The following is a 23,852-nucleotide window of genomic DNA, read 5'->3' on the forward strand; positions in this document are numbered from 1 at the left end:
ATATGGAGGTCAGACTAGATGGCCCGGGAGGCCCCTTCTGACTTGCTCTGTTTTCTATGTTTCTATCTTTCTATGGGTTGTGGCTAACTTACTGAGTTTGGTAACTATTCAGTCATGGCTCACTTTCTGTTGATGGGGATAGTGCATCGCACGAGGCAGTGATGTGATGCAGCGGCTAAAACGCCCAAAATGATATTTGGCTGCATTAGCAGAAACGTAATCTTCAGGTCACAGTGGCAGCCCCCCTCCCACCACTAAATTCAGAAATGCTATCTCAGGTGACAGATGGGCTTCCTCTGTTTCGGTGTAGTTTTGCTGCTTCCATTTCTGGGAAATGGGAAGAACGCTCTGCAGAAAGAGCGGGGACGGGACACACAGTTCAGTGGGGAAGCCGGGGAAGGAGTGGAAAAAGATTCTGACCCCAGCAATATGTTGAAAGCATGCACGTGCTGGGAGCACCTTGCAATTTTCGACTTTCTGTTTCCGCTAATGTGACCAGTCTGTTTGTAAGCTTCCAGCTCTTGCACCATTTGACTGTAAAATATGAATGGGTTGCTTTAAAAAGGGGGAAGGAAGCTGTTTAAGCACTTTCAGCAAACCCGGGCATTCCTCCCTTCCGTCCCAAGGCCTCGTGAGCCTGAGCTGACGCTGAAACTGCCAAGTCAACTTTCCATTTCTGCTCCGGAGTTCTTTGGTAATACAAGTTCGCTGAGTAAGCACTGCAGAGCATCCATCTGTATTCATAGAACAGATTCTTCTTGGGAGTGCACCTGTGTGCAGAGCAGGGGAAATCTGAATTCCTTCCTTCCTTACTTATTAGAAGCTTTCCTAGCCCGTCCACTACAAACATCTCGGGACGCTTTAGGAATGCAGTCACTTTGGTTCCTGCAGTCTGGAATTTCATGCTGGAACATGTAAAGCTCTTGGGAGGTTTTGGAACTGCATTGAGGAACTGGAGTTGTCTGTTTTTATAAATTTATATATGAAAGAGAGCAAGAGAGTTATTAATGCAATTACCTTCCCTCAGTGGCTGTTTCTTTTTGGAGAAGGGTCATCGGAAACTGGGACCCAACCCAAAAGAGACTGGCAGCTGTCCAAAGCATTGGCCTGAGCTATTTGTCCAGAGCACGCCCAACACCCCTCCACACGTCCCGGACATGTGTGATCAGGTGTGCTGTTTTTATCCCTGCCAGAATGTGGAAAGGCAGGCAAATAGCTGACCCGGGTTAGATAAACAAGGAAGCCACAAGCCCCTGTGGGCAGCTTTGTGGGCCGGCTAGGCGCTCATTCCCCCTTCTTGGTGTGGGGCTGCGGTCTCTGTTCTTGGAATGCCAGGCATCCCTAGCTGATAACGAGAGCCAAGTCCATGCCGGGCTGGCCCTGGGGGCTGGCCCTTGCCAGGGTTCCCCCCACGCCCCAGGCTCCCACCCATCCAGCACCCAGGTGGGAACCAGGTTGAGAAGAAGGGTGCGGAGCAAGACGAGCTGGTGACCGGGGCACTGGGGCTAGAAAAGCGGGGCACTGAGAGACTCCAAGGTGCGTCATGCGCACCGTGTGAGAGGTCTCATTTGTGGCTCCCGGGTCCCTTTCCTGGGGAGAAGCTCTGGCAAAAGGCTGAGTGGTTTTTCCCAAAGCTGCCTGGGCCAGGAGTGAGAAATCTGTGCAAGGAAGGCTTGGCTTTCCAGCACAAGCTCTTGGGGCTCCTGGTATCCTTCGGTCTTTCTCCTTCACCAAACAGCCCTGAGTAACGGTGCCGTGATTCACACCATTAGGGATGGATTTCTTTCCCACAGCTTCTTTCAGGTTTCTCCACAGGTTTGGGTTTTTATATCCCTTCCCTGCCAAAGGCAGAATCTTTCATTGGCTGAGAGAGGTTGGCACCTTGGGCTGGGTGCCTCTGAACATGGACAAATTTCCTCCCTGAGATTCCCTTTACTTCTCTCCCTCAAACATTCAGACCAGACCATGCACATTCCAGTTAAGGTAGATGGCTTAACAAAGGCCTTCTGTCCCTCAGGTGCAGAGGTAAAATTCGACTGCCAGTCCAGTCAGCTTCTTTATATGGGAGTGGGTGAAGTCTTGTCTTTTGCTAAGACCTCCCCACAACAGTCCTGTAGAGTAGGCCAGTATTAATACTCTCCCTGTGCAGAAAACTCTCTTGGCTTGGCCCTGCTCTCTGACTGGAATTTTTCTCTTTCATGACACATTTGTTTGTTGCAGTAAGTGGACAGAATGGTATGTATTTACTTGTTTTTACTTTCTTCTTTCCTTTGTCTCCCGGCCAGAGCTCCACTCAGGAGATTGGAGAAGAGGTAGAAGATGGTGTAATTTACAGCATTTCGCTGCGGAAAGTCCAGCTCCATCACACGGCCAACAAGGGACAGCGGTGGCTCGGGGTAAGTCTGCTGTGGCAGTCACTGGCTCAGTCATTGCCTTAGCTGTCTGCCCCACCATCATTTTTATTATCATTCATTGGTATCTGTCATTAATTACTATTCATTTTTATTAAACGTTGTGTCACTTTCCACTGTAGAAATCTGTCTTGCAGCAAGAACGCGCACTTCAAACAAATGCAGAACTCGTTATTCGTAAACAAGAAAGAAACCCTCAAAATCATATAACTATAGCCGGCACCGTTACAAGTAAAAATGAGCACCATAAAAGCGTGATTTTAAAACAGTACCAAAGAGAAAGAGTTTGTCCACAATTCACAAAATCATTCCTGCTGCAAAACCTAGAATAAAAACTGCAGAAGCCATCTGCCACACTTGGGCCGTAACTAACATCCGCATTATTTTTTTTCTTACTGTTAAACCGTCCCAAAACTTCGGTAAGGAACAGTCTTAAAAAGTTTTAAATAAATAAATAAGCAAATTCTCGGGAAAGTCGGGCCATCTTCACCCATCATCAGAATGAGGGCCGCCTCGGCACCAGTTGAGCAGCCTTGGGGAGAGTTTTCCCACCAACACAGGAGTCGCTGTCGCAGAGTCGTCCTCTGCCCTAGCCAACATTACAGGGTCATTGTAAATACTGAACGTGAGGTAGTTCAGACACTTGAACTGTGCTTCTAATGCTGCAAATGCTCTGATGACCAAGTCTCAGAAGCACACGTGGCCTGGGAGATGCAGATGCATATTCATATTTACTGGTTGATACTGTACTTGGAACTTATTTTAATTAGTGTACATTGCTCCAAAGTTATCTGCCAGTTAGGCACTATCTATATTCACTCAGTTAATTAATAAACCGATAAGGCAGGAAGCTATAATGCAAATTCTCTGTCAACAGACAACAGACATGCTGTTTATTTATCGAAGCTTCTCTGTACTGATGATCAGCAGCAAGCTCTCAGAATGGTGTACACTAACAGCTATAAAAACAGTTCATAATATCAAATAAATAGCTTCGATGGCAATAGGACTTCTATACAACCAACTGAATTCAGGCAAAACACAGGTTGCTTTCCATCTTTCACTTAGGAATGTGGTCGGGAAGCATGTGTTGATTCACAAAGACAGCAAGGCCATAGCACTGTGCATGCCCCGTATTTAAAAATCACATTTAAATTCTGTCTAAAGAAAAGTCTGTTTCCTCATGCTGCATATATTCTGTAAGTTAAGCACATTTGAGGTATTTTCAAAATGTGAAAATCCTGTGCGTGTTGGCTGGGGATGGTAGGATGTTTTCTTTCTGAACTGGCATCAAATTTCACTCTTACTTGGTGTAATTTTATGCCAGTTTTTTAATTGGAGGCGCACCTCAGTGTTGGCGGTTGCTGTAAACTTTGCCCACACAGTTACAACCCTATTTGCAGCCTTAAGTGCTAGAAACGTTGTTTTTGTTTTGTTTTTTTTAATGCTGGAGTTTTTGACCTTGCTGAATTCTGCCAGAGAGCCGATGAGTGTCATTTTTGCCCTGGAGAAAGATAGCATCTGACTGCTTCTCTGGGGCATTTCCCTGTGAGAGAATGGAGGGTGCGGTGTTTCTAAGCAAGCGGAAAACATTTTGAATAGTAACAGGGCTTGTTGTTATGTGGCTGAAAAGATGTGGGAGATTTTAAAAAGAAAAGCCATTTAAAATGCAATGGTAAAAAGGTGCGGGGTGGTGAGTTAGGAACCAGGCACTATTTGGCTTTTGGAACCGTTGTAATGCCTCTGAGTGCGTCAAACATGGCTTCCCCCACAACAATCCTGTATGGTAGGCCTTCTGTGTAGATGGGGAAACCTGAGGCTGTGTGAAAGAGGCTCTTTTCACATACTCAGTAAATGCATGGATAGTAGATGCAAGAGAATTTAGGATCGTACATTTGTTCCCACCCTCCACATACTTATCTGTGGAAAGAATGACTCTGTGCGTACAGTTGTATTTGTGCTTTGCGCTGCACCAAGGGCACAGAGCTTCAGACGAGGTGCTCTGAGGTTCCCCAGAGGGTCACAGCCCTTTTCCCTGAGGACCAGTCGCTTACTGGTTTCCTCGCTTCTGTGAGTTCTCCCTTCATCCTAAAAAGCTGTGATGCCTCTCCTAAAGATTATGCATCGACAGTCAAGTTTGAAGTGGCAACATGCTGCTATTTTGGCTTCTCCAAATCGGAACACAGCCTTGCGGGGAGAGTGGCTCGCCGCCACAGAATAAGACCAAACCATTGGAACCAGGAAAGGAGGACGTGAACTCGGCGCTTTCCCCAACCTCCACGCTTCCACTGAATGTGTCAGAAAGACTGTGTCAGCCTTGCAAAAGTGACTATCCTGCACAATTACTTACCAGCCTTACTGGAAGGCTGGTGACGTGGAAGTGCGGGACAGGAAATTCTAAAGACCTCTTCTTCTTCTGAACAGATGAGGGACTGGACCATCTATTTCTCTTCTTCCCACTCATGTGGTTCTGAGCTCGCTGCTCACTCACCTACGCAAAACTGTTGGTCGCAAGTGTTCCGTGCTATTTGGACTCTGTAAAGTGCCCACAAATGACAGTCCAATGGCATTTTAAACTTGGAGCTTAACTGGCGCAAAGTCTGCTCTCTTCACCGTTTTGATCCAAGAGCTCAGCACAATGCAAAGCCCAGGGACTTTCCTGCACGCACGCTTTAACCCTGCGCCCGAGCATTGCTTTGTAGGAATGTGCTTCCATTCCTGGAGACTAAGAGGTTAAGAAACGCCGCCTCGCTGTCCTGCTGATGCTGCCCAGATTGTTGGCGGCTTGCGGCGTCAGGCTGACACAGTTTCCATGTTGCCCACCTTCAGCCCCGCCACGGTTGATGCGTCCAGACCGCCATGGAGCTGCATGCAGTGGGGGGAGAATCTGGAATGCAGTGAAGGGCTTTTTCGCATTATTATTGGCATTTTCCGGCTGTCTGGTCACATCGGAATCCATTTGCTTCTTCTCCCAACAGCTACAGAGGAACCTTGACACTTGAGTGACCCCTGCTCTGCTTTTATTCCCCCCACCCTGGAAAAAAAACAGGAAAAATCCTAAAAGGAAGTGTGAAAAAACGATTTGCATGACAGAAACATCCTCGGGCCCGCATGTAACAAAAAATGTGGAAGCATACTGAAAATTATGAATTTGTGTGAAGGGCTGGAATGCAGACTGCCCTTTTTAAAGGAAAATTATGGGGATGAACAAACTGAAAATCTGAATTCTGTACCTGTATTAATTACACGGTTTTGTAGATCTGATTTATTCAGCTTTTCCTGTCCTCAGCAATTAAATTCAACCTGCTTCCCCACTAAAGTCCTTCAGCAAAATTATTTTACCACTTCTAAACTCTTGCCACCCATTACTTTTCAATTCTGATTTAACCACCATGTAAATCAAGAAACTTGATTTAAAAAAAAAAGAGGTGTCAAAAGTACTGTGTTGAGAGCTGACCTGCTTTCTCAGTGGCCTGCTCTGTCATCCAATTATCGGAAGCCAAATTTTATTTTATTTATTTATTAAAACATTTTTATGCCGTCCCATTCGCCGAAGCCTAATTCTAATTGTTTACACTCTAGTTGGCCCCAGTTGCAAGTAATTTTGGATACCAGAGAGCTTTAGAGCTCAGGTGTGCCGTAATAGCCACTTTCAGTTGTGGGTTGGAGAATTTTGGGCCTCGCTCGGTGTCCTGGTCCATCCTGAATCCAAGGCACCTTCCCAACTTCCATTGATTCTTCTGTGCTTTCCTGGCTTTTTTTGTTCATGTGTCCCCTGTTCTGGAGGTTTGAACTACCTCTCTTAAGGCTTAGCACTGGCAGAGAGCTAAAGACACGGTTTGGGCCACGCTAGTCCCTCTCCCTCGCATTTGCATTGCTGGGATCCTACCCCTCCCAGCGTCTCTGGAAGGGCACCTGGCCCTCAGGTGCTGCTCCTCACCCTGCCACCCGCCTGTGCCCCTGCAGTTTGAAAACGAGTCAGCCTTAAACCTCTACGAGACGTGCAAGGTGCGGACCATCAAAGCCGGGACCCTGGAGAAGCTGGTGGAGTACCTGGTCTCGGCGTTCAAGGGCAACGACTCCACATATGTCACCATCTTCTTGTGCACGTACCGAGCCTTTGCCACGACCAAGCAGGTGTTGGACCTCCTCTTGAACAAGTAATTCCCGCCTCTTTGGCCGCTCGGGGGGTTCTGGGTGCGGGGCTGGTGTGAGCGTCCCGCTGACGAGCGCAGGGGCCAGTGGCGTTGGACCTCAGGCCCCGAAGGAAGGCCAAAGCAGGAGATGAGTGCACCAGGGCCCTCCAACCCATGTTCCCCAGCAGGCGGTGCATGTAGTTACCCGGCCAGCAGCAGATTTTGGAGACTAGCAAGTCTGGTGCTCTTGCTAGCCCTACACCCCGCCTGAAATTTTTATAGCGGTGCATTATTTTTTCATTGACTATTCAGATGGTTCTATCATGCTATTCTCTACAACATGTGGGGTGTTTTAACCCTAACAGTCTATCTAGACTGGCTTTTAAAAATATACCATAACATAAAGAAAAGCAGTAGGGAAAACCCACCCAATATCAATAGCATCAGTGCCATATCCCTTTTTAATGATCATTTCTTCGAAATGTGGGTTGCAGGTGGTGGGTATTTCAGCACTAGCCTTCAGCACAGCATTTTTAAAGGCCTCCCTCTCCCAGAAGTGGGGATTCCTGGTTGTGTTCCCGAACGAATCCCCAATAGGATCAGGGACCCGTGCATGAATACAGGCAAATGAAAGTAGGTATTTCTTGCGCAGTAGACTCTCAGGTGGGCTGGCCAGTTGTGACTCTTCAAAGGCTTTATTTATTTGTTTGTTTGTTTTTCGATTTATATCCTGCCTTTTTCCTATAAAGGGCTCAAGGCAGCTTACATCATTCTCCTCCTCCATCTTATCCCCACAACAACAACCCTGTGAGGAAGGTTGGGCTGAGAGTCTGTGACTGGCCCAGTGGGCTCCATGGCTGAGCGGGGACTCGAACCCAGATCGTCTTGAGTCCCGGTCCCATGCTTTTCACCACTACACCACACTGGCTCTCACTGGCTTATATCTACTGTACTGTTAAACCACCCAGTAAATGAGCTTCTCTGCCTGGAGCATTACCTGTGGCTCCGTCAGTCCCATATGAATGACATGGCAGGCTCAGGCCCGTGGCACCTCTCTGACAGTGCACCTGGCGGGCCCACCAGTGTCCGAGCAAAGAGTGCCCCAGCCATTCGGAAGTTGGGCTCTCACTGGCTGAGCCTGGGACGGTCCTGCTCATTCAGCCCGGGCCTTCCTTGCAGGGCTGTTGTATAAGATGGAATTGCCACACTGCTGTAAGCTGCTTGGGGGACGAGATGTCATGTGAAGATACCAATAACTTCTCGAGGACTGACTGGCGTTCTTCTCCTCTTAGATACGGGAAGCTCCACCCGCAGGCCAATGGCGAGCACCCCAGGCGTGCTGTGGACGAGAGGCAGGAGCTGAAAAAGTAAGTCTCTGGCCCCCAAGCTGTTGGTTGCCTTTGGCCTCTTCCGCTCGCTTCCAGCCAGCAGGATGTTCGAGGTTTCGGACGCTTCTGCAGGGAGTTGCCCCTGGAGATTAGAGCTTATCGTGATCCATGAGCCTGTCTGCATGAGCAAGCGAGCCCAGCGTAATTGGATCACTCCTATGTTGCTTCAGTTTCTGTTTCTTTCTCCACGTAGTCGGACGGGACTTTCTTTGGGATACAGACAGGGTGTGTTAGCAAATGGGAAGGTCAGGTGGGCTGGCGTCGTTTTGGTCCCGTCTGTCCCACCCTCCCTGTCACACAGCCCACCAGAGTTGCTCTGAAACTGAGTGCCCTTCCCTCAGCACCATCTCTTCCATCCTGGGAGCGTGGCTGGATCAGTACTCGGAAGATTTCCGCAAGCCGCCGGAGTTCGCCTGCCTAAAGCAACTCATCAGCTACGTGCGCCTGAACATTCCCAGGTCGGACCTGGAGCGGCGAGCACGGATCCTCTTCACGCAGTTCCAGCACCGGGAGCGTGCCGGGCCGGAGACGGAAGGTGAGCGGTGCCCCGGCAGAGCCGCGATCCCGGGCCCCACCAGCTGCTGGCTGTGTGACCCAGGAGACCCCCTTGTGCGGCAGCCCTTGGCCCAGTTCCGTTCTGGTGTGGCTTTTCCCCAGACACTGCCTGCCTAGAGGCACGCTGGCCCTGTGCATCCTTTTAACCAATGGGAATAACAGCTTTTAAAACATTAAAACGCAAAAGAGCCAGTGTGGCCTAGTGGTGAGAGTGCTAGGTTGGGATTCAGGAGTCTCTGGGTGACTTTAGGCCAGGCTCTGACTCTCTCTCTAATCTGCCTCACAGGGTAGAAGAAAAACTCTGGGGATGGCTGGGAGCTGGGGAGGGAAGTAAGATCCCTCTTGCTTGAGATGGTTTGGATGAGGAATGAGTTGGCTGGCTTTGCCCCCTGTGGAGTTCCGCAAATGGGTTTCTTCTAGGCCTGGGTCCCAGATCTTCTTAAATCAGGAGGTGGGCGGTTCTCCGGGCACTGCTGTTGCTTAGGTTGCCTTGACCTGCTCCCTCCCAGGTGTGGAGCACGCCGGCTGCCCCCTGCGCCTGCACGAGGAGAACGGACTAGGGGAGGGCAAGCTGGACTTCCTTGCCTTTTCCCCAGAGATGGCCGCCGAGCAGTTCACGCTGATGGACGCTGTGAGTGCCTCGCGGTCTCTCCCTGCGCGCAGCCTGCGCCGCTCCCCGGGCCCCACCCCTCTCGTGGCCCGCTGCCCCGGTGCTGATCCTTGTTCCGGCGTCTCCCCATCCCAGGAGCTCTTCAAGAAGGTGGTGCCTTATCACTGCCTGGGGTGCATCTGGTCCCAGCGGGACAAGAAAGGCAAAGAACACCTGGCGCCCACCATCCGGGCCACCGTCTCCCAGTTCAACAGCGTCACCAACTGTGTCATCGCCACCTGCCTCGGGGACCGGGCACTGAAGCCGCAGCAGAGAGCCAAGGTGGTGGAGCGCTGGATCGAAGTAGCTCGGGTGGGTGAGCCGTCCCTTTCCTTCCTGAGCGGACCCCTCCGTGAGGAGGGTGACTGGAGGTGGCAGAGCTGGGGCGGGAAAGTTGCGGCCAGTTTCAGTCGGTGGCACCTTTGCAAAGCAGCAAGAAAGCGTTTCTTGTCCTGCAGGGTGCAATTGAAAACTTGAAAACACGAGGCAGGGGATTGCTAGGTTTCAGCCTCAGACCTACAGCCAAATCCATCCTGCCTGAGGCCCCTGGCTGCAGCTCCCCGCTCTGGGCCATCCCCACAGCCCCTCGGGAGGCCTCTCCTCGGGCTGGCTTAGCAGCAGTAAGGCTTTGGAGCTAAGAGATGGCGGGGTTTTTTGTTTATGCGTTTTCATGACACAGATGAGAGACTCTTTTCCTGATGTGCTGGCTCTTCACATGCAGGAGCAGTTTACATGTGGGGAGAATTACAAAAAATGCAGGCCTCTCCGTGGAGTGCAAAGCGAGGCAGGGCCCTCTCGGCCATTCCTTTCTCTTCCGTATGTAGACCGAGCCCTACAAGCTAGAGGAAGACGAAGGAGGAATTGCAGCTGTTGCACGAATCAGGCCCCGTTGTCCTCCAGCACCGCTCTTGGCTGCTGCTTCATGGCACTCCGTAGCAGCCGATCGCGTGCTCTTCCAGCCCTTCAACAACACAATCAGAAACACGTACACAAAGCAAGGAAACACTTCTAAGGTTTAATTTGTTCAGCATCAGGATTGCCTGCATGCAGCTCACACATGCATGGTGGCAGGATGCAAACAGTGCCAGTGACAACGCGGGGCAGAGAGTCCAGGAAATGGAATTCTGCCGAAGGAATTTAGCTTTGCTTGTGCTTGTGACCCTCTCCCGCTCTTAGCCGCTGCTGCCGCTGACTCCTTCTCCTCTCTTACATTCCTCCAGGAATGCCGGATATTAAAGAATTTCTCTTCCCTCCGAGCCATTCTCTCAGCTCTGCAGTGCAATGCCATTCACAGGCTGAAGAAGACATGGGATGAAGTTTCACGGTGAGTTTGGGAGAACTGAAAGTGTGTGTCACCTTGTGTGTTAACACAAAAGCTTCCTGTTCAAATACTCCTCTGTCCCAGGCAGGCTGTCTATTTCAGGTCAGTTCCCCAGCCACCGGGCCTCTTCAAATTGGGGAACCCCTGAAAAGTTTGGTAAAAAGAGAGCCGGCGTGGTGTCATAGTTCAGTGCCCTTCAGTGCTGGAATGCGGCAGATGTCCTTCTTGCGAGGTGCTGTGTTGATGCATTTCTGTATGTTAAGCAAACATTCGATACCATTGTAAGGGATGAAAAGTAGTGGGAAATGAGTTCTTTATGCTCTGTTGTTCTTAACTTCTGTCTTATTCCTTAGCTTCCTTTTGATTGAGAGTTATTTCTCTTTTGTGGGTTTGGTTTTAGACCACCAGGAGCTTTGTGGAAGAGTGGAATGTGTGTTTAGTAAATAAATATATTTTTAAAAAATGGATCAGAAAAGAAGACTAGGCTGAATGGAATGCATTCCACGTTTTAGTGTGAAAAACATTAGCAAGGCAGTTGTGCTTTTTTTAATGGACGGCCCTTGTTCTTCCTTCCACAGGGAGAGCTTCCGTACTTTCCATGAGCTGTCAGAAATCTTCTCAGACGAGAATAATCATTCATTGAGTCGAGAGCTCCTTATTAAGGTAAGACGCCTGCATCCCACGTCGGCTTGATCCCTTTGTTCATGTGATGCCTCGAAACCCACCTGTGCTGCTACAGAAATCTAGGAGATGCTCGGGCAGGGCAGCTGGTTCATGAGAACGGTCAAGCACCTCGGGTGAAGGCGCAACGCTGGTTGAGTGCCAGGGCGATGTGGAAGCAGGACTGAGCCTCGCCGCAGATGCGCTCTTTCAGTAATAGCTTGCTGCGTGCGGGCGGCACTTGTGCAGTTGGCTGGACTGTGTGTCTGTTATCAAGCGAAGCCAGACTCCCGCATTCTCACTCCCCTCCGTCTGCTTCCACCTTTAGAGGTGTTTCCGTGAGTTGGGTCTCTTTTCTGTTCATTCTCCAGCTCTGGGTTTAGCATAACTTGGAGAATCCAAAAGGAAGGACCAGTTTCTTAAGTGTGTGAGCATTTTAGCAACTAATACACAGATCACTCTATTCTTAGACAAAGTTTCACAGCCCACTGCTGGCATTTTCTTCATCAAATCTGTAACCATACAAGGTGGAAGGTTTCTCTCTTGCAGTGACTCACCAGAGCAAAACTGGCTTATGAAAATAAACAGGTTCATTGACCCATCAGTTTTATGGAAGATGAAGCTTTAAAAGCACTTGCTTTGGGGATCTCTGCCTGCGTTCTGTTCTACCGTAATTTCCCCCTGAGGGGTCAACAGCGAGCAGGATGGAGTCCTGCAAGAGCAGGGGGTGGACCCTGTGAGCTTCGGGCCCCTTCCAGCTCTGCCCTTCTGTGATTCTGTGATTCATTTTCAGTACCAGTTAGAAGGGAACACCAGGAGAGGAGGAGGAGGACTGCATTCCCTTTGAGAATTGGAGGCTATCGTCCAAACAAGTTACATCAGTCACGCTTTTTGAAATGCAGGCGTAAATTAGTCACTTTTCTTCGGAGGGAAAAGGAGCCATGCTCATCGGCGTTCCAGAACTGTGTCAGTTTTCTGACCAAAAAGTCCCTCCCTTTTCTCTGTCATGAATGCAACTTCATGGAATAACCTCTTTGAGTTTTGGGGTGATAAAAAAGGGAGAAAACCCTCTGCCTGGCCACTTTTTCCACCCCACGTGGATGGAATCGTGGACTCCATTGGAGAAGGCCCAAAGTGTTGCTGAGCGACAGTTTTGCCCAATCCCTTTGCATCCTGTTCCATTATCTCTGGGTCTGTGTTTGCAGTTCGTGAGATAAAGTGACTTCTTGAGGATCTGTTTTCGCCCGCACGTTCATCCCGGTTGATCTCTTGGCTTCTATACCGAGCTAATCCATCGGTCCTACGGGCTGCATGTTGCTTGATCGCTTGGCAGCCGCTCCCTGTCATTCCAGGCAGGTGTGGCTCCCAGACCACCCCGGAAACATGCCAGGGGCGGCACCTGGTGCTTCCCGTAGGCAAAGCAGGGCTGACCCCTGGGCTTTGGCCCACCTGGGACCATCGTGACTGTTTTCCCTTCAAAATAAAAGCTGTGATGTTCAGCACGTTTTTTTAAAGCATGACTCACATCACCGTAACGTGCGGCTGGACTCTTCTGTTTGCTTGCACTTGAACGCCCCTTGGCAACCAGCCGCACGGAGCTCAGAGATGGCCACGTGTCCACGGATGAGAATCCTGCAGTTCCCTTTTCTTTTCAAGCGGGTGATAAAAATATTCCCCACTTAGGGGTTGGAGATCCGTGCTGATCTGCTCTAAAGGTACCAGTCAGACCAGATTTCCCTTCTGCCCAGCCCATTTTTTATAGTTGCAACAAACAGTTAATTATTAATACAGCATGGGGGAACAGCAACGAAGTGTTGCAGCGTGGCGGGTGTCTCTTAGGCGTTCTCGCCAGAAAGCTCCTTGCAGGGCTAAAATGCTGGAACGGCTGGCGCTGTTTTGCCAAAGCTCTTGCTGTCCGTCACTGAAGCTTAGGAGAATGGAGTGACACTGCACAAGCATCAGGAAATCCCCAGACAGTCGGGATGGAGGGAAAGGGGAAACGGGTGTGGTGGTCTGGGAGCAGCAGGTGGCTCTTTGCCGCAGGTCCGCAGCCCTTCTGTAACACAGAGCACCATATAAGATGGCCATTCCCCAGCCCTGGTAGCTGCCCTGTTGAACTGCTGCCTGTCCAGCTGCTGTTTAAAGGCACAGGAGTCTCTCTTCTCTTGCCAGTTTCCTAAGCAGCCCCCCCCCCCCCATGCAGGCCCCTCTGGGTGGCACAGACTTCAACTCCCAGCAGCTCCAGCCAGTTTGGCCCCAAGGGTCAGGGGTCCAGGGTGCTGCGGGGGCCTGTCTGAGGAGGAGAGGCACAGCAGTCCCTCGCTGCCGCCGTCGCCGCCACCACACCCTGTCTAAGGCTCCCCAGCCAAAGCCGAGCGCTGACGGCCGTTGCCTGCTCGGCTCCGGCACTTGGGAGGCTCCCAGGCCTGGCAGCCGAGGATCCCCTGTGAGGGTGAGAGATAAGCCGAGGAGGGGGAGGCCGCGCCTGCCAGAGCCCTGGTGTGTCAGCACAGGGATTCCCTCCTGTTATCTCTCTCTCCCCCCCTTCAGAGGCTGCGGCAGCTTGGGAAGGGCTGGTCCCAGCCGCGTCTGTCTCCCAGTTCAGCCCCTGCGCCGTCACTGGGAGCGTTCAGCACCCTCGCATTTGGCGCAGCGCCTCTCCCGCCGGTGGCCCTTTTAACTCGGTAATGCGAGCACTGGCTTCGGTCGCCAAAACCGGGCGCTTGCGGTGCGGCGTGGGGATAGCGCCCTCCCTCTGGCGCTTGCTCTTGGGCTCTGCGAGATGCCAGGGAGCCTCGGGGCAGAGCTTCCGCGGCACGAGCCGAGAACGGGAGCCACTACTCGGAGGGCTTGTTCTGACGTCGTACTGCTGGCCCAAGCTGTGAGCGCCTGCACCTTCGCGTCTGCTTTGCAGATTTTGCTTTGGTTTTCTGGGGTAGCGGGCGAAGTGCTTTGCTAACAGGTGCTGGGATGCCGGACCTCTTCCAGCCCGCGGGCCGGAGCTGGTTTTAAAGGCCGCATTCCTTGGGTGAGTGGAGGCAGAGGCCATGGGGCAGGGCCAGCAGCCGGCCTGTTGCAGCCTTAAGCTTCTCCAGACGGTCATGAAGCCCGGAGGGAAACCTAGCAACCTGCTGGGGTGGGGGGAGCCACCACCCTGGGAGATCGCTGGGGCTGGGGGTCCGGGGAGAGGGGCATACGGTCTGGGCTTCCAGAGCTCCGAGTGTTGCAGGATCAGGTCCCCACTTCTCCAAGTAGGGCTGGGACTCTGGAACACTGTTGGCACCCAGTGGAGAGGCCCTCAGTGGCCGGGTCCTCATGGGCGGGGAGGGGCCGTCCCCTTCGTGACACGCAGTCTCCTGTCGCCTCAGCCCGGCGAGGTGCGTGGCGAGGGTGGCATGCAGACCACCCATGGACACCTCCCCGAGCGTGGAGGACGTGGGAAGCCAGCAGCATGGGGCATTTGGGCAGCTGCTGGAAGGGGGTGGAAGCCTTCGTGGCTCCCCCCGCCCCACAATTGTGCACACCCAGCCGGTAGCACAGCACAGAGAAGCACCCTGACTGGGCAGGAGGACTTGGGGGCCTGATGGGGGAAGTGCCGGCTTCCAGGAAGTGCGTACCGGGCATCCTTGGCAGAACGCTAAACCATGATGACCTCTCTTGCCTCCCCGAAATTGCCACGTCAAGAGCGGCTTATCTGGGGAGGCCTCCTACGTGGGACACAAGACGCACGGTTTCTCTCCGCCTTGGGCTTCGTTCCCGCCTTTCCACGCCGAGCGGACCATCGCTCGGCTTCCCGTTTTGGGAGCCGATGGTTCTGGCGCGAACGGGAAGCCCCAGTTAGCGACCCCCGATTTGCTGTCGGAACCGAGTCTGCAGTTGCCTCGCTTAAAGCGGCATGTGCAGGTTCACCACCAACTCTTCTTCTGTGTGTGTCTCTCTTTCCTGCCCATTCAGGAGGGGACCTCCAAGTTCGCCACGCTAGAGATAAACCCAAAGAGAGCCCAGAAGAGGCAGCAGCAGCAGCGAGAGATGGTGAGTGCCGTGAGGCAGCCTGTGTGCCCACTGACCTGCTTTGTGTGGAGTCCGGCCCTTGGTCCCCCCCCCCCCCCGCCCAGGCAGGCAGCAGCAGCGCTCCGGGGATTTGGAAAGGAGCTTTCCCCACCCTTCCTGGAGATGGTGCTGGGGTCGAGCTGGGGACCCCCTGCCTGCACCGCCAGGGCCTTGCCGTGCCCCTGCCGCCTCCCCAGGCAGCCACGGAGGGCCCCCGGGCTGTGGGGGCGCTGTCAAGGACCTGCTTCTCTGTCCCAGGGTGTGATGCAAGGAACCATCCCGTACCTGGGCACCTTCCTCACGGACTTAGTGATGCTGGACACAGCCATGAAGGACTGCCTGGAGGTAAGTACCGCTCCCCTCCCTGCCAGCCTGCCTCTCGGCCCACTCGTCCATCTTTCCTTGGCCGCCTCCTTTCCTTGGGCTCCTCTCCACCTGGTCTTTGGTGCTCGTGGGAGGCAGTTCTGCATCGCCCTCAAACAAATGCTGTGCCACCAAAAAGCATTTCCATCCTGGAACCTTCTCTGTCTTCCTTAGAGAGTCATAAAAGAGCAGATCCGTCTGTGACAGCAGCCTGCCTCCCGGTGGATCCTCCAGGCATTTCCCGCACTGGGGCACCTCAGGGGACTCCGCATTATATAAGATCATTATATATGATGATTGTACCTGGTGTGTCCAGAAAGTAATGTGAATGACATTTTAAAAACTCTTTTATTGAACAATTTTACCATTGATCGTTGCCTCCTTCAAAGTGTGCACCTTGTGAGTGCACACAACGCTCCCAGCAATTGTTCCATTCTTAGCATCCCTGGAAGTCTTCCGGTGGGATGGCGTTCTGAGCCTGCATAGTGGCTCTTTGGACGTTATCCACACGGCCAAAATGGCGTCCTTTCAAGCCATTCTTCACCTTTGGGAGCATGAAAAAGCCACAAGGAGCCAAGTCGGAGCTGTATGGTGGATGGGGACGCCCCGTGATGTGTTTCCAGCCAAAAGCTCTCCGACGGCCAAAGCACTGTGACTCGGTGCGTCGTGGCGATGAAGGATCCAAGCTGAGCCGATCTCAACTTGCGCCATCGGTACACTTGGGCAGATGATAGCGCAGCTTCTCCATAAGCTTTCCTCCCCGTTTCCCAAGTTTCTGATGCACTTTCACCCAATTTCACGCAATTTTATCAGGCACCGCTGTTCCAAACTCTCTTGCATTATTCTTAATGCGAGGCACTTGCACAGGGGTGCCACAAAAGATAATGCCTCGACTCTGACAGGGCTGGAATGCAGCTGATCGGCGTTCTGACATGCACCTGGCACCCCGCCCCAAGTGCCCTTGGCCAGCTTCTCCCTTCCCAGAGCCCCTCTCGAACGTAGGGACTTCATTCTCATTACTTTCTGGACACACCTCATATATCTGTGTATATGTGTGCTCGCGCTCGCTCGCTCGCTCGCTCGCTCGCTCGCTCGCTCTCTCTCTCTCTCTCTCTCTCATATAGAAACATAGAAACAGAGCGAGTCAGAAGGGGTCTCCCGGGCCATCTAGTCTGACCTCCGACTCTGTAGTACCATTTATGTTTTAAAAATCTGTTGCATTTCATTCCGTTGATTGCGCTTCTGTGCTTCCCCATAGCCAAAGCTCTGTGGGCAGTTTACAGAATTAAAAATCTTAAAAATACAAAGCGTGGCACAACAGGAACATGGCTCCCCCTCAAGCATGCAAGCAGAAGGGATGCACGTGAGAGGCGGTGGGCGCACCGTGATGGGATCCCACCCTCCTGCAGCGCCCTGACCCTTAGGCCCTGGGTGACGTGGGCCCGTCTCAGCCTCTCAGCCTCGCAGGGTTGTCGCTGTGAGGATGCAGTGGAGCGAGGGAAGCCCCACTGGGATGCTCACAAATGGAACTGAGGCATTCAGATTCCTGTAGTAGCTTTTTGTCTTTTTATGCCTTTGCTTTGTTTTGTTTCACTGAAATTTGTAATAAAGATCTCATGACCTGTGTATAGATCATGGGATATTGTTCTGATGTGTATGTATTTATACACACATCTCCCCCTGCCCTTACACACACACACACACACACACACACACACACACACACACACACACACGAAATGGTCCTATCAACATACATACCACTTCCGGTAAGCAAAGTCAAGACTGATTCCCGCCCTTGAGAATATTGTTGTCTACATTACAGCTCTTACAATTATAACTTCTAACTCGCTTTCTCAGCTATTTAATGATCTTATGTAATTGTGTTTGTCTGCTTGTTTGTTTATTCAATGTATATATCATGCAACTGGTAATGCCAAAGGGGTGGTTTACAATAAGAAATAATAATCCAAAACAACAATAACTATGACAATGAAAAGATTAAATGATTAAAGCATTAAAAATGCCGAGCTGTTGTTAAGCACAGGCTAACCGGTGGGCAGACTGCATTTATTCTTACTCATTGGCTTCAGTAATGCAGAAGAGAAACACAGAGACAGAGTGTTCAAGGCATTATAAATATTTTTAAAACAAAACCCCTGGCAACCAGAGGCAGATGGAAAGATGGGTGCTCACTGCCCTGTCGGTACCTCCCTTCCACTTTGCACAAGCTCTTAACCAAATACTGCTATACAGAGATTGTGTCTGCAACAACAGCTGACGCTGGCACTCGTCCAAAGAGCCACAGTTTGCCCACTCAGTCTTTCAGTGCGCAGTTACATGCAGGTTGTTAAAAAATTGGTCAGCAGGAAACATGGGACATGCTGGGAATTGTAGGCCGTTTTTTCTGCCTGCCCCCTTTCCTACTTCAGCTGAAAGAAGTTTCTCCAGGTATCGTTAAGGGTTTCACACACCTTGGATGCTTTTTGGTCTCTGGAAAGCTTTCGAACTTTAATCCTCTGCCTTTTTTTCCCCCCTTGTCCAGGGAGGCCTGATCAACTTTGAGAAAAGGAGGAAGGTGAGATCCGTTGCAGTGATTCTTGCTTTGCCAATTTACAAAAACCAGACCGAACGGAACTCTGAACAGCAACATTTAAGGCAGAGGGTCAAACCATTTCCACAAATGACGTCATCAGCAAAGTGGGGCAGTAAATTAGAGGTGCAATCTCAGGCACGTTTAGACCAGGAAACACCGAATCTGAGCCACGCGGTCCTGCAGTTCCCGGCCGGCCACGCTGGATGGAGAGTGCAAGGGCTTGCATGGCTTCCTTCTGCCTAAACATGCCTGGGGTGGGAACTCTGAAACCATTTCAGGTTTCAGGCTTCAGAGCAGAAAGGGGTGGAGAAAGCCAGCTGGAGTGTGTGTGGACGCCTGTCCCGGTGAGGCCCAGGCCCAGCACGCATGCATCCGCATACTGATGGCAAAACGGGGCTCGTCTCCCCAGCAGCCAGAAACGGGACGAACTCTGCATGGGAGGGAGGCTGGCAGCGTGTGTGCTTAACTGCAGAAGGACAGGGCTGGAATCCGGAACGGCATCCCGTGAGAGGGAGAACCCCAAGTGTGGAAAGGCCCTCTGCCTGATTTTGGATGGCCCTCCCATCCCCCAAGCACAGCGAGGGCCCCGACGTCTCTTTTTAGGGCCGGGGGCGGGCCTGCCTAGGAAGGGGAGGCAGGGCAGTCTGCCGGCATCAGTGCGCGTGATCCAGTGTCGATCTGGTTTGCAAAAATGCCACAAAACGTGCAGGGGAAAAGTGGGTGGGAAGGAGCAGGCGAGCTCAGGGAAGGCTGGAAGGGCTTGTGGCCTGCCCTCTGGGCAGCTGGCCGGCCACTGCGTAAGCCGACGACAGACGCAGTGGCCCGGCTCAGACCCAGCAGGGCAGTTCTCGTGCTCTCATTCATGCCCTCCCCGCCTCCCCCATCCGGCCACCCTGTCCCACATTCCACTGCGCGCGCATGAACAGGTCAGCACGTTGTTCGAATGGCGAACCGTCTCCCCTCCCGGCAGGAATTCGAAGTCATCGCCCAGATCAAGCTGCTCCAGTCGGCCTGCAACAACTACAGCTTCACGCAGGAGGACCGCTTCGTCGCCTGGTTCCACAGCATGGAGCGGCTCAGCGAGGCGGAGAGGTGAGCTGCCCCCTCTGGGCCGGGCCGGGCCGGGCTCCGCCACTTCCTCCCGGACTGCCTTTGGGTCTGCACCACCTCTCCTCTGGGCCTGACCAGCGCATTTGGCCCTGCGGCTGTGCGCTTGCGCTACGTATTGAAACGATGTTATAACCCCACCTCTCAGGTGGGGCGTGGCCCTTGCAGGGCGACCTAGAATATTGCAATACCTTGAGCCATTGAAATCACAGCCCAGTGCAAGGTGTAGTACAGCTGATGGTTTTCCAGTGGAGTAACATATTTTCAGGTGTGGGGATTATTTTTTAAGGTTGTGGTGAAGCCACGTGGCTCTCCCAGGGAGGGAGTACCAAAAGCGTGGGGCCACCACTGAGAAAGCCCGGATGGCTTTAGCTGGTAAGCCAGAAATGATAACGCTGGTCTGAAGCTGGGCAAGGCTAGTACAAGGGCAGGCGGCCCTTCTGATAATTTAGCCCTCACCACAAAGGCTTGGGGATTCGTCTTTTTGGCCTCAAGCTTTTGCCTTTGGTCTCACCCTCCACTGGTATCTTGTTCCCAAAGTTCCTTTGCACCTGCACTGGCCCTTGGCCTAAGGCAGCACCCCATGTGGAGGAGATCGGCAGAGCAGATGGTCACTCAGCCTTTCTCATTTCCAGCTACAGCCTTTCGTGTGAGATCGAACCCCTTTCAGAATCAGCTAGTAACACTCTGAAGGCAAAGAAGAACACGGGCATCATTAAGCGCTGGAGCGAGTAAGTCCTGAACTCTGGGAAGTGGAGGTTGGGCAGCCTTTCAAGCTAACTCAAACTTGAAATCAAACGAACAATCTCTTAAGTAGAAACAGAAATTTGGGGACTTTGCATTAATGGAGAAATTCACTCAGCATCTTCAGATATTAAAAAATCCCAAGAAGGAATTGACACTTTTTAAGGAATTTACTGAATTTGCTCATCTTGAGAATACACAGCAATCTCCTAAGACTCACACAAATCTGTGATGTGATTGATTGATTAATTAGGACAATGAGCGGAAACTTGACTGGACTGTCTTGATTGTGCCAAACAGAGATTCTGAGTGATGAGAAAAAGTGCCAAGAGATTAGTTTATTTATGGGGTTCTCAACTGTTCATTGTGAGTTTGAAAAAATCAATTTTTGAAAGGTTAACCCAAACTCTTTTCTTGGAGGGAGCCATAATTCTTCACGCAGTATCTGAGCCTCTCCCCAGTTCACATGGCTGGGCCGAGAGCCCCCGGGCCTGCCTTCGGGGCGGGTTCATGAGCCGGCCTGGTGGTTTTGCTGGCGTCCTCACGAGACTGCCTTCCCCTCACCCCCCTTGCTCTGCGCCCCCGCAGCCGGCAGGCTCCCAGCACCGAGTCCTGCGCCAGTGGCAGCTCCCACTCAAAGTCCTTCGACCAGCTGAAGTGCGGGCCCTACCTGTGCAGTGGGGATGCAGCCGACTCTGTCAGCGTCACCTCGGCAGGCTCCAGCAGCTCCGATGTGGAGGAGATCAACATCAGCTTCATCCCCGACTCCCCCGAGGGCCAAGAGAAGAAGGTACAGCACAGCGACAGCTCGCTGGGTCCCGCTCGCACCCAACGGGGCAGGCGGCAGGTGCGGTCTGCGTCGGGGGGAGGCTGGCTTCCAACTTGGGGTGCTTTGGAGTGTGCTGGAGTGGGAAGGGGTGGGGCGGCTGGAAGACCCAAGCTAACGGGTTGAACCTCCAGCCACTGGGCTATATCTGGCCCCCTGAGGTTCCCCGGGCAGTCGCAGCCCCTTCCCTGGCCTGTCTGTTCCCTATAACCATCACTCACGTGGTGGGTCCCCGGATTTTGTTCTGTGCTCATGGCGTCCTGCCCCGCCCTTCATTCTAGAGGGCTGAAATGCCTCCTGGCTGGTTCAGTCAGGCAGGAAGAGCACGGAGCTCAGCTAGGCTGGCCTTGTCGGCAGCCCGCCTTGCCTTCGGCTGCCCATCCTGGGATGCAGCCCCAGGAGCTGCTCTGGGACTGAGCCTGGCCCTCGGGCTCAGGAGTCTGGCCTTCGGCTTGAGGCTCCTATGCTGCAGGCAGCGGGGTGGAATGCACGGGGCAGGTCCCAGCCAAGTGCCTCCACTCAAGGTGGGAGCAGAGCGTTGGGCTAAAGGTTGCTCCCCGCCACCTGCCCGGGCCATTCGTCTTTTCTTCCCCGCCTGCCTACGTGGGTCTGGTGATGCTGTTTCCTGGGGTTTCCTTCGGTTTGGGCCTTGCCTTCCTGCCCCCAAATGGTGTTCCGGCCAGCTGAGGGGCTCCGCTGTACCACTGGCTGCGGGAAGGCCTGGCCAAAGGAGAATCCTGCCTTGGAAACAAAGAATACCGGGGAGGGAACAGGAAACGCCAGCTTGCTTCCCGATCTGATACGGTGCAGAGCAACACAAAAGCACTTCCCTCTTTCCTCTCCAGTTCTGGGAGTCCAACTCGCTGTCCTCCTTGGATACGTCGGGCATTGGGTCGAGCTCCAGCAGCGCCTCCTCGTCCTCCGTCTCCTCCACGCCGGTGACGGCCTCCCGCACCCACAAGCGCTCCGTCTCCGGCATCTCCAGTTACTCCTCTCTCTCGTTGCCCCTGTACAACCAGCAGGTGGATGACTGTTGCATCATCCGGGTTAGTCTGGCGGTGGACAACGGCAACATGTACAAGAGCATCCTGGTGAGTCCTTCTCTGCCCTCCCGCATCTTTGCAGGGGAGGGGAAGGAGCAGGAGGAAACGAGGAAGCCACCCCATGTCCGGTGCATGTGGGAAAGGCACTCCCCGGACAGAAGTCCTGCTCCAGGGCAGGAGTGCAGAGCCCGAGGCTGGTGGGCCACATTCAAGTCCCGCCGGGCGGCCACCCCTGCTTTCCCGACTGCCGGCTGCCTGGTGGTTTTGTGCAGGTTTTCTCCCAAGCGACTGCACTGAGGGAATACCCCTCCTGCCTCCAGCTGTCTGAAAATGTTACACAGGGCCAGGAGGCCCTGCGCACTAAGATGCTCTGTGGGATACGTAGAGGATTCCCAAAAGCCTTGCTTCCTTTTGCACAAGGCTGATCCTGGACCTGACCTGTACAGTGGTTGTCGTGCCCGACAAGAAACGGTGTGCTGCAGTTCAGTTTGGGATGCATTGCTACAGCTTTCCCCACAGTGCTGCCCTCCAGGTGCTTTGAACTTCAGCCCCCCCCCCCATGCTCTTCCAGCATGGTCAGGGGTCACAAATGCTGGAAACAGTGGTCTGAAACATGTAGAAGGCACTGGACTGGTCGTATTTTTAGACGATTCAGTGCTGTGGTAGCATTCCTGGAAGTTGCAGTCCAAAACTTCTGGAGAGCTACAGGATGGGGAAAAGCTGTGCTAGATCCTTAATGGACAGGTGTGTCTACCGCACGCTCCACAAGGTCTTCTCAAAATATTGCAAGGCGCATCAAATAAAAAGCGTGCAGCTCAAGGGATAATGCAGGTCAAAATAATAATAATTGTGACGTTCGGTACTGTGTGGCTCCTTCCTGGAAACCGAATTGTCCAGGAGCACGAGCACCTCACGTGCCAGTCGGAGTGAGTGCCGGCCAGCACGCGTCTCATTTCTGACACGGTGTTCCAGGTGACGAGTCAGGACAAAACCCCGGTCGTGATCCGGAAGGCCATGGCCAAGCACAATCTGGACGGTGACCGGCCGGAGGACTACGAGCTCATTCAGATCCTCTCGGAAGAGAGAGGTAGGAGGGGCTGGCGCGTCCCGGGGCCTGTTGCGCGGATCCCGTTCTCACAGGGTGGGGCGCCGGCCTCTTGCAGTGCGGGCTTCTAGCGGAGACTCACCTCGCTCACTGGCTCGGAGCCGGGTCCTTTCTGCAGCATGACATCTCCTGCCCCTGCAGTCCCCAGCACACCGCCCCCCCCGCCCCGCTCTGCTCTTCAGACTCTCCCAGCCCTCCAGGACAGACCTGGGGGGCAGGCTGAAGGCGGCAGGGGAGATAGGGGCAGAGGCCCCATTGCCCCTGCCATATCCTTCCAGCAGTGGGATGATCATCCTGGAGCCAAGCCACGGGGAGGCCCTTCCACATGTACCCCTCCCGAGCTTGGTGTCGTTTCTTTTTTTACCCCACCGGGAAAGAATCCTTTAAGGAAGGAAAGACAGCATAAACTTAGTGTTGTCTTTTGATGTTTAGCAGTAGCAGCTCTTCTCTTGGAAGCGCATAGACTTGCCTGCTCCCCAGATTTCTCCATGGCCTCTGGGGAGATGTGGATCTCCCCACCTCCTGGGCTTCATGTATTCCCTTGCCGCTGGCCTCCGTTCCTCGCAGCGGTTTTTCTCCCTCCCCGCATGACCACCCTTTTTCTCAAGTCCTCTCCTCTCTTTTCTGCTGTCCGGCTTTCCTTCTTGACACCCTTCTCTCTCCATCTAGCACCTCTCTCTTTTTCCCTGGAATTCCCCTTTTCTCTCCCTCTCTGTCTGCCACCCTTTCTTTCTCTTTCAACACCCCTCGTTTCTCCGGCTGCGCCTTCCTCTTGTTCTGTGTAGCACCTTCTCTCTCTCTCTACCCGCCACTCTCTGCCACCTTCTTCCTCCCCACCCTAATTCAGGGGCCTGAACAGATGCTTTTTTGAAATGCGGCCAAGGCGCAGCCCACCAGC

The 23,852-nt window shown here is 52.9% G+C and overlaps 1 protein-coding gene across 4 annotated transcripts in view; it reads left to right on the top strand.

Moving 5' to 3' along the window:
• Positions 1-23,852, top strand: part of RALGDS (ral guanine nucleotide dissociation stimulator) — a 79,533-nt gene that overhangs the window by 52,880 nt on the left and 2,801 nt on the right. For 3 of the 4 annotated variants that reach the window (XM_044440036.1, XM_044440038.1, XM_044440035.1), the window contains exons 2-17: positions 2,286-2,396; positions 6,378-6,571; positions 7,840-7,914; positions 8,277-8,470; positions 9,000-9,121; positions 9,236-9,451; positions 10,360-10,463; positions 11,039-11,123; positions 15,075-15,152; positions 15,429-15,515; positions 18,079-18,111; positions 19,100-19,221; positions 19,872-19,967; positions 20,569-20,827; positions 21,652-21,897; positions 22,822-22,936. In XM_044440036.1, coding sequence (XP_044295971.1) covers positions 2,286-2,396; positions 6,378-6,571; positions 7,840-7,914; positions 8,277-8,470; positions 9,000-9,121; positions 9,236-9,451; positions 10,360-10,463; positions 11,039-11,123; positions 15,075-15,152; positions 15,429-15,515; positions 18,079-18,111; positions 19,100-19,221; positions 19,872-19,967; positions 20,569-20,827; positions 21,652-21,897; positions 22,822-22,936 — 2,137 coding nt within the window. The remainder of the gene's footprint in view (positions 1-2,285; positions 2,397-6,377; positions 6,572-7,839; positions 7,915-8,276; positions 8,471-8,999; positions 9,122-9,235; positions 9,452-10,359; positions 10,464-11,038; positions 11,124-15,074; positions 15,153-15,428; positions 15,516-18,078; positions 18,112-19,099; positions 19,222-19,871; positions 19,968-20,568; positions 20,828-21,651; positions 21,898-22,821; positions 22,937-23,852) is intronic. The other variant, XM_044440037.1, reaches the window with a different exon arrangement.

The sequence above is a fragment of the Varanus komodoensis genome, unplaced genomic scaffold (assembly GCF_004798865.1).
Source record: "Varanus komodoensis strain SLA01 unplaced genomic scaffold, ASM479886v1 scaffold36, whole genome shotgun sequence".
In the NCBI taxonomy this organism is placed as follows: domain Eukaryota; kingdom Metazoa; phylum Chordata; class Lepidosauria; order Squamata; family Varanidae; genus Varanus; species Varanus komodoensis.